The following is a 13,872-nucleotide window of genomic DNA, read 5'->3' on the forward strand; positions in this document are numbered from 1 at the left end:
TTTTGCCGACACATTTTAAAAAGCAAAGGCTTGTTGTCGCTCACATGCGCGCGCAGGCACCTGCTGACCCTGGCTTTATCCGTGCTCCATAACCCTCCAGGCTGAGCCTCAGGCACCTTTTGTCTTCTGCCAAGAAGCAGCTATCAGTAGGGCCCTGAAAACACGATGGAGCCAAACATCTGTGCCCCTCTGATCAACCCAGCCCTCCAGGATTGATCAGACAGTTAACACAATGGAAGGCCTATACAATCACATGTTACGGACTAGCATAATGTAGAGCTAAATACAAGCTCTGCATCAAAATGATGGCTGATTGGTATCTCTTGATTAAATATTCCAAACAAGCCAGCACACTTTTACTACATTGATTTTTGTTGACCTGTGGGGATATCTGAAGGGATGCATAACTCAAACAACGACAGGCCCTCTCAGCACCTCTTAAGTAATCAATAAAAATACAGTATGATTTAAATTACTTGAAGACGTTAGATAACAGCTTTTGATAAGAACTCCTGAGGACGAAATTTTACAAAAAATATTTAATATCATTTACTTTGACAAAACACTTTAATTTTTAATCGTAGCTATGACAAGGTGGTGATGCTCTTGAAATGATACAAATACCCATGTTTTCAATAACACATGGCGTTATTACTGAGTCTAGATTTGATAGGCTACACATCAATTTATTTTACAAAATCATCATAGCATTGATTAAGTTTTAATATATCATCTTCACAACTAAGATACTGACTCAGACTAACACTACTTAATGTATACCCTAAAAGTTACCCCAACACAAGCCTATACATTCAATATTTTATGACAAGTCAGTATTAATATTCATATTATTATTATTATCATCTTAAAATATTCAGAAATCTCATTAAAAACATACAATTAGGAAGAAACCATAATCTCATGTGTATCATAATATTACAAATGTTAGAAAATAAATTAGATAAATTAATGTAACAATGACATTGACAGTAGGTAGGTTGGCACTTAAACAATATCTCTAGTTTGCCATGTCTGTAATGTTTATCTAAATGGCATGTATACTATATTCTATAAACTGTATACCCCAATTTGCTACCACATGTACAGTTGGCATTATTTCAAAAGAATGTGATGCTATATTTTCAATACAGACTGGTGTTTCAGTTTTAGTATTCATTTTATAAGCAGTTTACATAAAATATATACTGTTTACTTCCTTCACTTTGTTGAAAATGAATCATGTTATTGCACCGAATGTAATAATCACTTTCCAAAACAGATTAAAATTCTTTATACAGCGCATCTTTGCATTCTCATATGAAATATTTTCACAGGAATTAACTGTCCCTTTCATAAAAAGCCATCATGTTTTTCAAAAAGAGGATAGCATGTCTAAGAAATCATTTGTATTTTACGATCATAAAAAGTAAAAATGGCTGTGTCTGAATATGTGCAACTAATATAATCCCTATCTGTCGATCCTTATCTTACTCCTAATCTAACTCACACGTTTGGTTCTGAAAGGTTCCGTCCTTTAATATAAATGACAGTGAACATTCATACATAGCACAACCTGGAACAGACACGGCCCAACCCAATCATTTTTCACATGAACACATTGCAACTGCTACTAATACTGTGTCCTGAAAAGGCTTCATGACCTTTGGATTAGTCTCATTCTCAACTACTAGAAATACGGTCACAACTGAGCCCTAATCTGAACTGTCACACTGAAATATGTGTGTGCAGTGTATGTACTTGTGAATGTCTGTGAATGACTGTGACTGTGAGTGTGTCTGTCTGTGTGTGTGTGTATGTGTGAATGCCCCTCTGTGCACGTGTATATTCATGCCTATGTGAGTATGCATATGAGTGTATTTGTGTCTTATTATGAGGAAATGATGGTGTATGACTATGTCTCTGCATGTTTCCATAAGAAATAAGTGCTATGCATCATTCTAGCTTAAAACTTCTGACAAGGTGTAAATTGATAAGGGGAAAGAAGGGGTAGAAACAAAAGAGAGGCGCAGTGACAACTGTTCATTGGGGCTGAAAGTCTGATCTTGTGAGTAAAAGTTCAGCTGGTTTCTGTAAACACTATATTGTTCTGATCATGATTGTAGTATCCTTTCCGAACTTTCTAACAGAGGGTAAATGAAATGGTGCGTTGCACTGAACACATGGAGATCTTGCCCAGTTCACAGCGTAGAGGAGCTCTGTTTATAGTCTCTCAAGATGACCGACGCGTAGGTCATACTCGGAGGAGTGCACAACACCGACTCCGAGACGGGCGAGCTGGGCATGGGGCTCCCGGAGCCCGCCGAATCTCGGAAAGGGGAGGGCGGCATCAGCGCCAGCGAATCCTCCATCGCCATCTTGATGTTGACCAGCTCCTCCTCGTCGTGGATCTGGGCGTTGTCGTACATGTAGCCGTGGAGGAGGCCGAAGCGCTCCCCCTCGCCCTCCACCTCCTCGTCCTCCAGCGGGGAGGTGGGCTCGCTGTACTCGCCCAGGTGCAGCGGCTGGGACTGGATGAGGTGCGGGGACTGGTGATAGACCGGCCGGCCGCCGTTGCCGGGCAGACTGATCATGTCGCTCCGGTGGGGGTTGGGGCTGGGGATGGGGCTGGGGCAGAAGAGGGACACGCTCTCGTGCGGGGAGTGGGCGCTGAGGTGCAGGGGGGGAGGGAGGGGGCTGCTCGGAGGCAGCTCGGGGGCGAAGAACGGATCCAGGTCTGCCCCCCCTCCTCCGCCCGCCTGCTGCGTGTGGGGTGGCGGCCGTGGCGACGGCTGGACGAGGGCCGTCATGGGGGGGCTAGGCGGAGGGGGGTTGTATCGGAGTGGCTCGCCCTCTTCCTCCTCAGCCACGTTGTACAGAGTCTTGGTGCTGAGGTCTGAGTAGTCCAGGCCAGAGCCTTGGCAGGTATTAGTTAAGGGTTTGATGACTGCTGTCTGATTGGAGCTGGTCTCGGGCTTCCGCACATGAACTGATAGTCTGTGCCACATGTGCTCTCCTTTCGGAGGATGTCTTGAACCTGGTTCAGACCATGACACAGACTTTCCATTAGAACTATGAACAGAATAAAGACAGCTGTTATTTCACAGGAACCCAGAAAGGTGAAGACATAAAACATTTCTGGTTCATGTAAAAAACATAATACTTTTTTTATTGCTGTCCAGCAAGAACTCACACAAAATACTATTGAGTAATGAGTTATAAAATGTAACTCTACACAAAAAGATTGACATAAACTATTTATTTAGAAGTTTTGTTTAGAAGTTGACTGTGTCAGGTCAATAATTGATGGTAAGCTGATCCAATTTTCAGCTTCTGTGGAGTTTCTGCTCCATCAAACTACTTTTAATTAATGATGAAAAACTTCCATAACTCAAACTCAGCTCAGCCTGAACCCTGTTGCTGCATCCTCCTGGGACATCTGGGCTTTAATTGCATTCAACCCAGCCAATGAAAGATGTCTGTGGGAGACTTTAATTGAGGCCTGACCTTAAGAGGCCTAACCCCTGTCTGGAGCACAGCCTGAATTAATCAGGAGCTTCCAACCTGCTTCCCCGAGGATCAGCAGCAAGCGGGTAAGCAACAGATAGGCGAGGTGCGTCTTTAGCAACAGATAGGTGAGGTGTGTCGCTAGCAACAGATAGGTGAGGTGTGTCGCTAGCAACAGATAGGTGAGGTGCATCTCTAGCAACAAATGGGTGAGGTGCAACAGATAGGTGAGGTGCGTCTCTAGCAACAAATGGGTGAGGTACGTCTTTAGCAACAGATAGGTGAGGTGCAACAGATAGGTGAGGTGCGTCTCTGGTAACAGACAGGTGAGGTGCATCTCTAGCAACAAATGGGTGAGGTACGTCTCTAGCAACAGATAGGTGAGGTGCATCTCTAGCAACAGTTAGGTGAGGTGCGTCTCTAGCAACAAATGGGTGAGGTACGTCTCTAGCAACAGATAGGTGAGGTGCAACAGATAGGTGAGGTGCGTCTCTGGTAACAGACAGGTGAGGTGCGTCTCTAGCAACAAATGGGTGAGGTACGTCTCTAGCAACAGATAGGTGAGGTGCGTCTCTGGTAACAGACAGGTGAGGTGCGTCTCTAGCAACAAATAGGTGAGGTACATCTCTAGCAACAGATAGGTGAGGTGCGTCTCTAGCAACAGTTAGGTGAGGTGCGTCTCTAGCAACAAATGGGTGAGGTGCGTCTCTAGCAACAGTTAGGTGAGGTGCGTCTCTAGCAACAAATGGGTGAGGTACGTCTCTAGCAACTGATAGGTAAGGTGCGGTGCATCTCTAGCAACAAATGGGTGAGGTAGGTCTCTAGCAACAGATAGGTTAAGTGCGTCTCTAGCAACAAATGGGTGAGGTGTGTCTCTAGCAACAGATAAGTGAGGTGCAACAGATAGGTGAGGTGTGTCTCTAGCAACAGATAGATGAGGTGCGTCTCTAGCAACAGATAGGTGAGGTGCAACAGATAGGTGATGTGCAACAGATAGGTGAGGTGCAACAGATAGGTGAGGTGCGTCTCTCCGCTGCTCAGGCTGGCTGGTTAGCGAGCTCAGGAAGATTGGGGTGGGGCGGGACAAGGAGACTTACTTGGTACCAGAGCCATCCTTCTTCCTTTTGAACATGTTGATGAGACTGTTGCTGCGGCAGGCGATCTTGCCATCGCCCACGTGCATGCGCACCACATCCGAGGTGGTGAAGGCGCTGCGGACATTGCGCTCGGGCTTGGCGAGGATGATGTACATCTTGGGTGTGAACATGCAGCTCAGCGCCACGGTGACGCTCAAGCTGACGGAGAAGGAGGTGGTAATTATCTTGTAGTTGGAGCCAAAGTAGATGGGCACGAAGGCCAGCCAGATGATGCAGGTGGTGTACATGGTGAAGGCGATGTACTTGGCCTCGTTGAAGTTGGCCGGCACGTTGCGCGTCTTGAAGGCGTAGTAGGTGCAGCTGAGGATGAGGAGGCCGTTGTAGCCCAGTGGCGCCACCATGCCCACGTTGGACGTGTTGCAGATGAGGAAGACCTCGCGGATGTTGGGGTAGAACTTGACCGGTGACGGCGGCTCCAGGATGATGAGCGTGACCTCCAGTGTGAGCTGGATGCTGATGAGGACGGAGGCGATGACCACCTGCGCCCAGGCGCTCATGAAGCGCGGCTTGCGCGTACAGATCTTCTTCTTGCTGCCGGCCAGGATGCGGGCGATGCGATTGGTCTTGGTGACCAGTGCCGAGTAGCACATGGATGAGGAGAGGCCCACTAGGAGGCGCTGCAGGTAGCAGGAGGCCACAGTCGGCCGGGCGATCAGCGTGAAGGGGCAGATGTAGCCCAGGAAGATGCCGGCCAGGATGATGTAGCACAGCTCGCGGCTCGACGACTTGACCACCGGAGTGTCCTTGTAGAGGATGAAGATGAAGGTGACGAAGCTGGTGACCAAGATGCCGAGGCAGGAGAACACCACGGCCACGATGGACTCAGGATTGCTCCACTCCAGGTACCGCAGGGTGATGGGCTCACAGACTGGACACACAGAGCAAACAAGAGAAACGTGTTATTTAGGTGTGCTATTGAGGAAGCATAAATATGCATGCTTGAAAAGTTTCTAATGAATAAATGGATAACATTGTCTGAGATGATGAAATAATGATTTGGTAATCATGAATATGAAGTGAATTGCAACGTTCAAAGTGAGTGCATCAGTGATTTTCCAGAGCTGAGAAGAAATATACATCTCCAAAATGTGCCAACTGATGTCAAGTAGGGCATGTTCTTGTGAGGAGTCTATGTTAAAAAATCATGACAAATGTAACTGAAGTGTCACATTTTTTATGTTTTTCAGTCAGAGCTGAAGACAAAAGCATGTCAGAGTGATTGAAGAAGACCCGGATCTCTTCCCGTACATATGACCCAGACCCGCTGAGAGCAGTGCCATTATATATTTATACTCATAAAAATACTGAAGCAGCCCGGGGAGGGTGCTGGGACCCGCTCTCGTGCACAGTTGGCCATGAATTAAAAATGGCCGTGGAATTTTTCTTTGGATTGCCACGCTGCTTTTCTGCTTTAAAATCCATGCCTGTGTCGGTGCCCACTCCAATGCACCAAAAAGCTGAAGTAGGTTTCCAGTCCAACTAAAAATAAACAGGTCCTCTCTCCGCGGAGGACCGGCCAGTGAGATGGAGCCCGGCCCAGCGAAAGGGACGCTACTGCAGCAGAGTGCAACAGAGCCGGAGTGTCCGTCCACCAACAGTGCTCTACTTACGGCCTTAATGCTGCTCTACTACAGCCACTAGACCAGATGCTGGTCAAATACTGTTATTGCTATTTGAGCAAACAGCTGACAAAATGTTTCTTTCTGTTTGGTTATGTACCAGTTAAATACTGGTTCCGATTTGAATAGCATTAAATGAAATAGGCCTACAGTAAATGCTCTCACACATACTGTGGACTTATTCTATCTGCTCTCTTTGCAGTTTGTCAGATTGACTTAATGAATGCTTTGCACTTATTTTTCTTGTAGCATGATTGTTGTTCCTCAGTTGCATGTTGCTTAGAATAAAAGTGTCTAAATGAACGTAAATGTAAATGTAGGCTAATTCAATTCAGTGTATGATTGGTGGAAAAGTAACTGAATGGACAATAACATTCAACTTGAGGCTGTTTCCACTGATGGCTGTGTTGAGTACTTCAGCTAAACTGTTTATTCTATCTAACAGCTATTGTAGAAGATCCCCTGAGATGAAAACAGGCTCTGGCATGGTCCCAGGCTCAGTAATCGGCAACAGTAGTTTTAACACGGTCAGGCTGTTTGAACAAATAAGGCTAGATCCAAAGAGACATATACGCTTGCCTGCCAATTATTTTGTGTGTGCAGAGCACATTAACTGGATGGATTTATGTACTAGAGACCTGCCAGTTAGCAAGACATTAGCACAGCTTACATCACCTTCACCATCACCTCCTCTTCTAGAAAATTACTGAGGCAAGTTTTGACCAAGTGTACTGCCTTCAGGCTACTGTGTCAATGCAGGTGTTTTGGTAAGGTATTCTGAGCTAAAAATTAGATTCTATTTTCTATCTATCTATCTATCTATCTATCTATCTATCTATCTATTTAGTTATAGTAATCTTTTTATTTGGTAGGTTGCCTAACCTGGAAAAAGATTAGAACAGTAACTCACACACATACCTCACACTCCTGAACACACATCCTCCTTGGCTACAATGCAACATAAATGTAAATGGATGAGATTGCTGATCGAATTTATACCCTGCACAATCCAAAGGTAAATGTTTTAACCAAATGCCATTGACCTCTTCTTGATCTGTTGTCCCAGCAAATGGTGAAATATATTTTGTTTTGTTCTGTTGTTTTCCAGTATTTACTCAGGTGGATATTTTGTTGTTTTTCCAGCGTTTGGTCAGGTAGATATTTTGTTGTTTTCTCAGGCCTATTAGTCCCCACATTACAGTTTTTCTCAGTCACTTTGGTGCATTTCTTAGATCAAATGACTAACTACTAATACAATCTCCACATTTTTTTTTGTGCATGCTACACCCTTTTGCAGGTAATCCACTGTGTGGTCTGTACAAATTGTTTCGAGAAATGTAACGTTAATGATGATTTAAGAATGCATCAATGCGACTGAGAAAAACTGTAATAATGCTAACGTATTTCAGTAAGTCATTATTCAGATTTACTCTCACATTTCCTGAATTAACATTAATTAAATACAATCATTTACATGGCACGTAATTGCTCATAAATACCACATAATTACTTTATTTGTTTAATGGATTCAAAGTGACTGAACTGACTTTATGTTTTAATGGAGTTGAGCTTCATCAGAGGAGTTCTAGTATGTTTTCTACATGTTTACTAATGTGTTTTCCTTGATGCAGACAATACTAAAATAAACCAGACAATAGTGTCATCCTGTCAGTAACGTCAGCTGAGATTCACAGTGTTTTCATCAATAATGTTGGAATGTTAATGCTAAGGTTAATCTGTGGCAAAATGCGACAATGTGAAAAAAAAAACAAGCTGTCAAAGCCAAATATTAATCTAATCCCCATCAGCCCCTTTGTTTGCCTCACCACTATCTCTCTCTCACTGTATCACTGCCAGATTTGTATTCCTCATAGATTTCCTGTTTTCCTTTTTGCCACACCGTTTGATCTGCACCTGTCATGCTTTGTCTCTGTCATTTAGAGCTCAACCTTGAGGTGAGTGACAGGTGGCCCGCATTGCAAATGACATCCCTTCTGACAGGGTCAACTCTGGTGGATACATCTGCTGCAACACCCCTCTGAGTTACGCTGGCTTCTTATACAGGAGATCCAAGATGGTGCTGAACACACCTATGCATATAGGGCATCCTGTAAAGATGCTGCATTGTCTTTGAGCGTTATGGAGGGCCTTTGAAAATAGGACAGGCTGCTGGAGTGTGAAGTGGGCCTGTCAGGTGAGCAGGAGCAGGAGGAGCAGGAGGAGGCTGGGAGGGAGAGTCTCTGTGACGATGATGAATGGCCTTCAAGTGCCATGGGAAAGCTCTGGAAATAGGACATTACGGGTTCACCACCTAGAGGCTGACCATGCTAATGGTACAGGCTGGAGCTATCGCACATGGAGAGAGACAGCCTAATGTCCTCCCTCCTCTCCTCTCCTCTCTCTGTGTGTCTGCCCCGCTTCACGGCTGAAGACCCCCCCCCCCCCCCCACACACACACACACACACACATTCACACGCTTTTCAAGATAATCGTTAGCGATTCGTGTGAGTCATTCAGATCACTGGGAGAATGTGTCTAACTGAACCGAGGGGCAGCAGTGTGCCACGTTAGACTGTCCTGAGATCAGGCTTTCAGCATATTATGTCCAATTATGGGAGCACCGAGAACATTTTCAGTGACAGCATAGCAATAACACTGCTGCAAATGTCTAGTTGAGATTTTGTTCCACGGACAACGTTTGGTATCAAGTAAGTGACAAGGACAATCGTCCCAGCAGGCAATAAACACCAGAAAATACAACTGCGCTGCTAAGCTCCTTATGGTAATTTTCGAAACACAGACTTGCTGTTAATGGATGCAGATGGATTTAGCATGACAGTGGTGAAAGTATCAAGATGCCTAAAAGCACTCTGGAGGGATATATTGGCAGAGACTGAGAGAGGATGTGGCAGAAATTAAGTGACAGAGTGAAAAAAAGAAGAAATAAAAGTAATGTACTTAACATACGTTCATAGAGAGACAGATGGAGTCAGACATAAAGAATGGGCATCCTTCCAATCACAGACAGAGAGAGAGAGAGAGGTGTGGCTCTGCTGTAGCCTACCTTGGAGCTCCTCGTCTGGCCACCAGCCCAGGTCGCAGGCCTTGCAGGTGAACTCATCCTGGACGTACTCATTATCCTTGCAGGCGGTGCAGATCCAACAGCAGCTCACCTCCCCTTTCCTTATCACCTGCACAGGAGAGTCAAGGCATCAGAAGCTTACTCAACGTTGCAATGCTTACCATGTCTTTGGAGGATTTGTTGTCATTGAGTGCATTGTTATCTAGTATACTCTAGAACAAATGATATGGTGAGATCCACGTCACTTTTACACATTTATAAACTGGAGCATTTCAAATGAGGTTAATTATTTGCCGATTAATATATATGATCAAGATTGTGATATGCATTCATGATCACCCATCTTATTTTAGATCTTGTTTATACATTAACCATGTAATTGCATGTAATACTATAAAACTATAGCAATTACAGTGTAATAGCAATGTAACTATAGTACTGTATAGCAATGTAACTATACTACAGTATAGTACTGTAGTATAGTTACAGTATAATAGCTATAGAGCGTAACATAAGTAGCACAGGAGTGACAAAAAGCTACATACTCTCCACATTGACCCTAAGCTCTTGTAGTTCCACTGGTGAACCTCAGTGCTGATAATCATGTACCCTACATCTACTCTGATTCACTCTGATGAAAAAGGGCTTCCCAGATGAATACAGTATAAATGCAGCCCCTGCCTGCTGCTACAGTACCTACCATCTCCCCCTCTATTCTCTATTCTATCAAGTCCTGAGCTGTAATAGTTAACACTTCACACACCTCGTGGTTGCGTTAATGAACTCAGTCTGGATCAGGGTAGTGAAATGCTGTGAACCACGGAGAACAAGGCCAATTAACCTTGGCGATGACCTTGATCTCCACTGAGCCATAACTACATGATTGCATAGCCTGAGAGTCATGACAGAGTAATTCTGCAGGTTTGCAGTGCTTAACTACTAGCTACTACAAAATATTATTAACTAGAATACATAATACAAGGCCATATCATTTCTTATCACTATCTTATGTGATCATGTAAACAATATTCAGACCAAAACAATTGCACCCTATGCTATGACACTTTTTAAGTAGATATGTTTTCTCCTTTACTCACCCCATGGCAACTTCTATCCCCCCCCCCCTTAAGCTGCTGCTCTAGTAATATAGCCACACAAAGGCAAACCCAAAATGCACATGCAGATGTTGCTCAAGTGTTTTTGAACACAAAACACACACACACAAACCGACACACACACATCACACACACACACACACACACGCACACACACACAAACAGACACACACACACACACACACACACACACACACACACACACACACACACACACACACACACGCACACACACACAAACAGACACACACACACACACACACACACACACACACACACACACACACACACACAGACATACTCCCCCCAATGTTGACTCCATGGCTACAGCCTTGTTTCAGTGATAGACTTTTCAACACTGTAAGGTTGTGTGTGCTAGTAGTTATTGCGTCATTGCACATTGTCATTGCACATTTTTCTATGGAGAGGATTGAATTGTTGAATTGTTCTGCTTTCAGCACAGAATAAACTGCAAGTATACAAATGAAAACTATATGCATTCAATTTTAGATTTCATATTTTCACAGACTCAAATAAATTGTCCTCTTGAAGAGCTAACTAAATATTATATTGTTTGCTCAACAAATTCAACATGTAAGAAAGTTTTCAGATTAGCTTTTCCACAGGGCTTTCCAGGGGCTTAGCTGAATCAGGGAAAGGTCTAGAAGGATTCTGTTGAATAAGGTGCAGCAGAACTGCAATGAGCAGCATGACTGTGGGGGATAAGACTAAAAGGATCTTTAGCAAGGTTTAAGACTGGAGGCTTGCAGAACCTCAGGAGGTCCACAGGCTGAAGGGCAGCCGAGGGCTTACCTTGATCTCGCCCTTGGAGCAGGGCTCGCTGCAGACGGAGCGGACCATCTCGCTGCGGTTCATCTGGATCATGGTGTCGTCGATGCTCAGGATGCCCTCGTGCCAATAGCCCACGTTGATGTAGTCAAAAACACCTCCATCCGCATATTGCAGGTTCATGATGTCATACCTGATGGGGAGACAACGATGTGCCATCAACACATGGATACTTCCTAACTCGACTTTTGGCAAAACACTTACAAAGGTAACATACATGGTGTTTTCGACTTTAAAATGGCCTTTTCTCTCCAATAAAAATGATGAAGAGGACACAACATTTTTTATTTTCAACATTTTCACAAGTCTATACGCAACAACTGGAAACAAGTCCCAGTCCAGGCGTTATTTATAAGGTGAATTTGGGTCAAATTATACCAGGCTATGTGATCAGATCCCTGAATGTCAGTTTTCCCCAAACTCACCTGCCAGGTGAGTCACCATTCTGATCGAACCGCACGTCTTCCCCGGAAATGCCCGAGAAGGTCGTCTGAAGCAGGAAGTCGAGGAGTTTGCTGCCGTCGATGGGGTCCATGGCCTCACACAGTCCACCCTCACCATCGCACAGGTGCTGGTGCATGTCGTGGAGGCCATGAGCCATGGCATAGATGGCATTGATGACAAACCCCATTTTACTGTCCTGCACATAGTTGTCTTCCAGGCTCTCGTAACCTGGCAAGGAGACAAGGATGCTGATTAGAACTGGGGCTTAGGGGTGACATTTTGTATGTTTTTTTTTAAATACTGCATAATTACCCATGTTTGGTTACACAATAATACCATGCTATAAAACCAGCAAAAACACTGCAGAATTATAGCATCTGATCAACAAAAAACAAAAGCTGTATTAGTTCACATTAATGAGGAGACCACGGTTAAAAAGGTTTCAACGATATTTTAACCTTGGGGGGGTTAAAATGAGGGTACAGCTTCAAGCCTCTTCTTTACACAGCCAAAAAAACATATGCTGCTACAGTGTGCAAATGAGATAAGAGGTGATGATAGGGTGTCCAAAGAGCTGTGCCGGAGCCATAGGCAGCAGAGCACACTGGTCTGCTTTCTGTGGGAATGCGCATCAAAGGAGACGCAGCCATAAAATAGCGCATCAAAGGCACGCTTGTTACCATGGAGCAGGAAAACCGTTTCTGTGACCCAACTCAGCATTTAATTAGTAATGGACATTATGGTGACATTATTATTAATTGAGAAAGCATATTAAACATTTATTTGTGTACTCCTGTGCCCTACCCCGCCCCCCTCTCACCCCCCCCCCCCCCTTTTGTGAGACCCGAGGCTTTGTCTGGGGAAAAAATAATAAGACAGAGGGCGAAAAAACAACAGAGAGGTCTTTCAAAGGACACCCTATCAATTAACAAGCCTATTTGACGTCAAGCCGGCTAGAAGCACTAACAAGCATTTAGCTGATATTTGTGTGATTTATGTTTTTTCCAACACCACACTGTATGACAGTTCTCCACACAAGTTGCTGCATAAAATACTTTAAAATTCAAATGGCATGCTGAATCATCTGGTTTTAGGTATTCTCTTCTTCCTCCAGAGTATTGTACCCATATGTCTTCTATCGAATGAATATTAATAGGCAGAGGCGATCTACAAATGATACCCCCATTAACACCAGATATCAACTACAGTAAAGCATTGCACTCTGGGAAGCAAGCGCAGGGGGTGGGGTGTGGTGGGGGAAGTGCTACATGGACCAAGACATGCAGTGTTGTCGCTGCCCTACTTTCTGAAATCTTCAAAGCAAACTGTGATGTATTATTTTTCATAAGACTTTATTGATGTAGGCGACGTCCTTTTAAATAAACTTGATTATGTCAATCCCTGAGGACAGCAGTGTGGCAAAGTTGCTTATGCAGATACACTGATAGTGAACGGGTCAAATCAACCCAATGCCTGTTCTCAGAGAAGAGGAGAAACCTCATTGTAGTCCACACTCTGAAGATAAAGTAACAATGATTGACACAATATATATAAAAATGAGTGCACATTAATTTGAATACAGATGGATGAGTCACTGTGGTTGAACTGGTTGAACTTTCCTTTTTATACCATCATGCAGAGGAGTGATTAAAACATGAAGTCTGTGCTAAAAGTGTACGCAAGTTATCTATATTCATTTTCAACATTTATCTTCAGATTTTCTCTCTGTTAACATGCTATTTTACAACAGAGACAAGGATTCAAGTATACAATGTTAATTTGTTCTCATTAGGGACATTGTATTAGAGCTCTTAAACAAAGTCTAATCTTTCCCTCATTTCTTCATCCCACAGTATCATATGTCCGATATCATCCTGTGTTTATCGTTTATCCGAATCAGATCAGACTGTGCTAATGTGAGTGTGTCCTCATTACAGGCAGAACTACCATGTGCCCAGCTCTGTGCCCCCATAAACACACACACACACACACACACACACACACACACACACACACACACACACACACACACACACACACACACACACACACACACACACACAGACACACACACATACGATCATGTCTTCTACATCATAAC

General features: G+C 44.0%; 1 protein-coding gene across 3 annotated transcripts in view; it reads right to left on the reverse strand.

The window, feature by feature from the left end:
* Positions 1 to 558: 558 nt before the first annotated feature.
* grm1b (glutamate receptor, metabotropic 1b) overlaps positions 559 to 13,872 on the reverse strand; it is a 23,279-nt gene continuing 9,965 nt past the window's right edge. For 2 of the 3 annotated variants that reach the window (XM_042071697.1, XM_042071696.1), the window contains 5 exons: positions 11,753 to 11,999; positions 11,292 to 11,460; positions 9,346 to 9,472; positions 4,602 to 5,529; positions 559 to 3,069 (listed from right to left, as the gene is read on the reverse strand). In XM_042071697.1, the coding sequence (XP_041927631.1) occupies positions 2,199 to 3,069; positions 4,602 to 5,529; positions 9,346 to 9,472; positions 11,292 to 11,460; positions 11,753 to 11,999 (2,342 nt within the window). In that variant the 3' untranslated portion in view covers positions 559 to 2,198. The remainder of the gene's footprint in view (positions 3,070 to 4,601; positions 5,530 to 9,345; positions 9,473 to 11,291; positions 11,461 to 11,752; positions 12,000 to 13,872) is intronic. The other variant, XM_042071698.1, reaches the window with a different exon arrangement.

The sequence above is a fragment of the Alosa sapidissima genome, chromosome 19, assembly GCF_018492685.1.
Source record: "Alosa sapidissima isolate fAloSap1 chromosome 19, fAloSap1.pri, whole genome shotgun sequence".
In the NCBI taxonomy this organism is placed as follows: Eukaryota; Metazoa; Chordata; class Actinopteri; order Clupeiformes; family Clupeidae; genus Alosa; species Alosa sapidissima.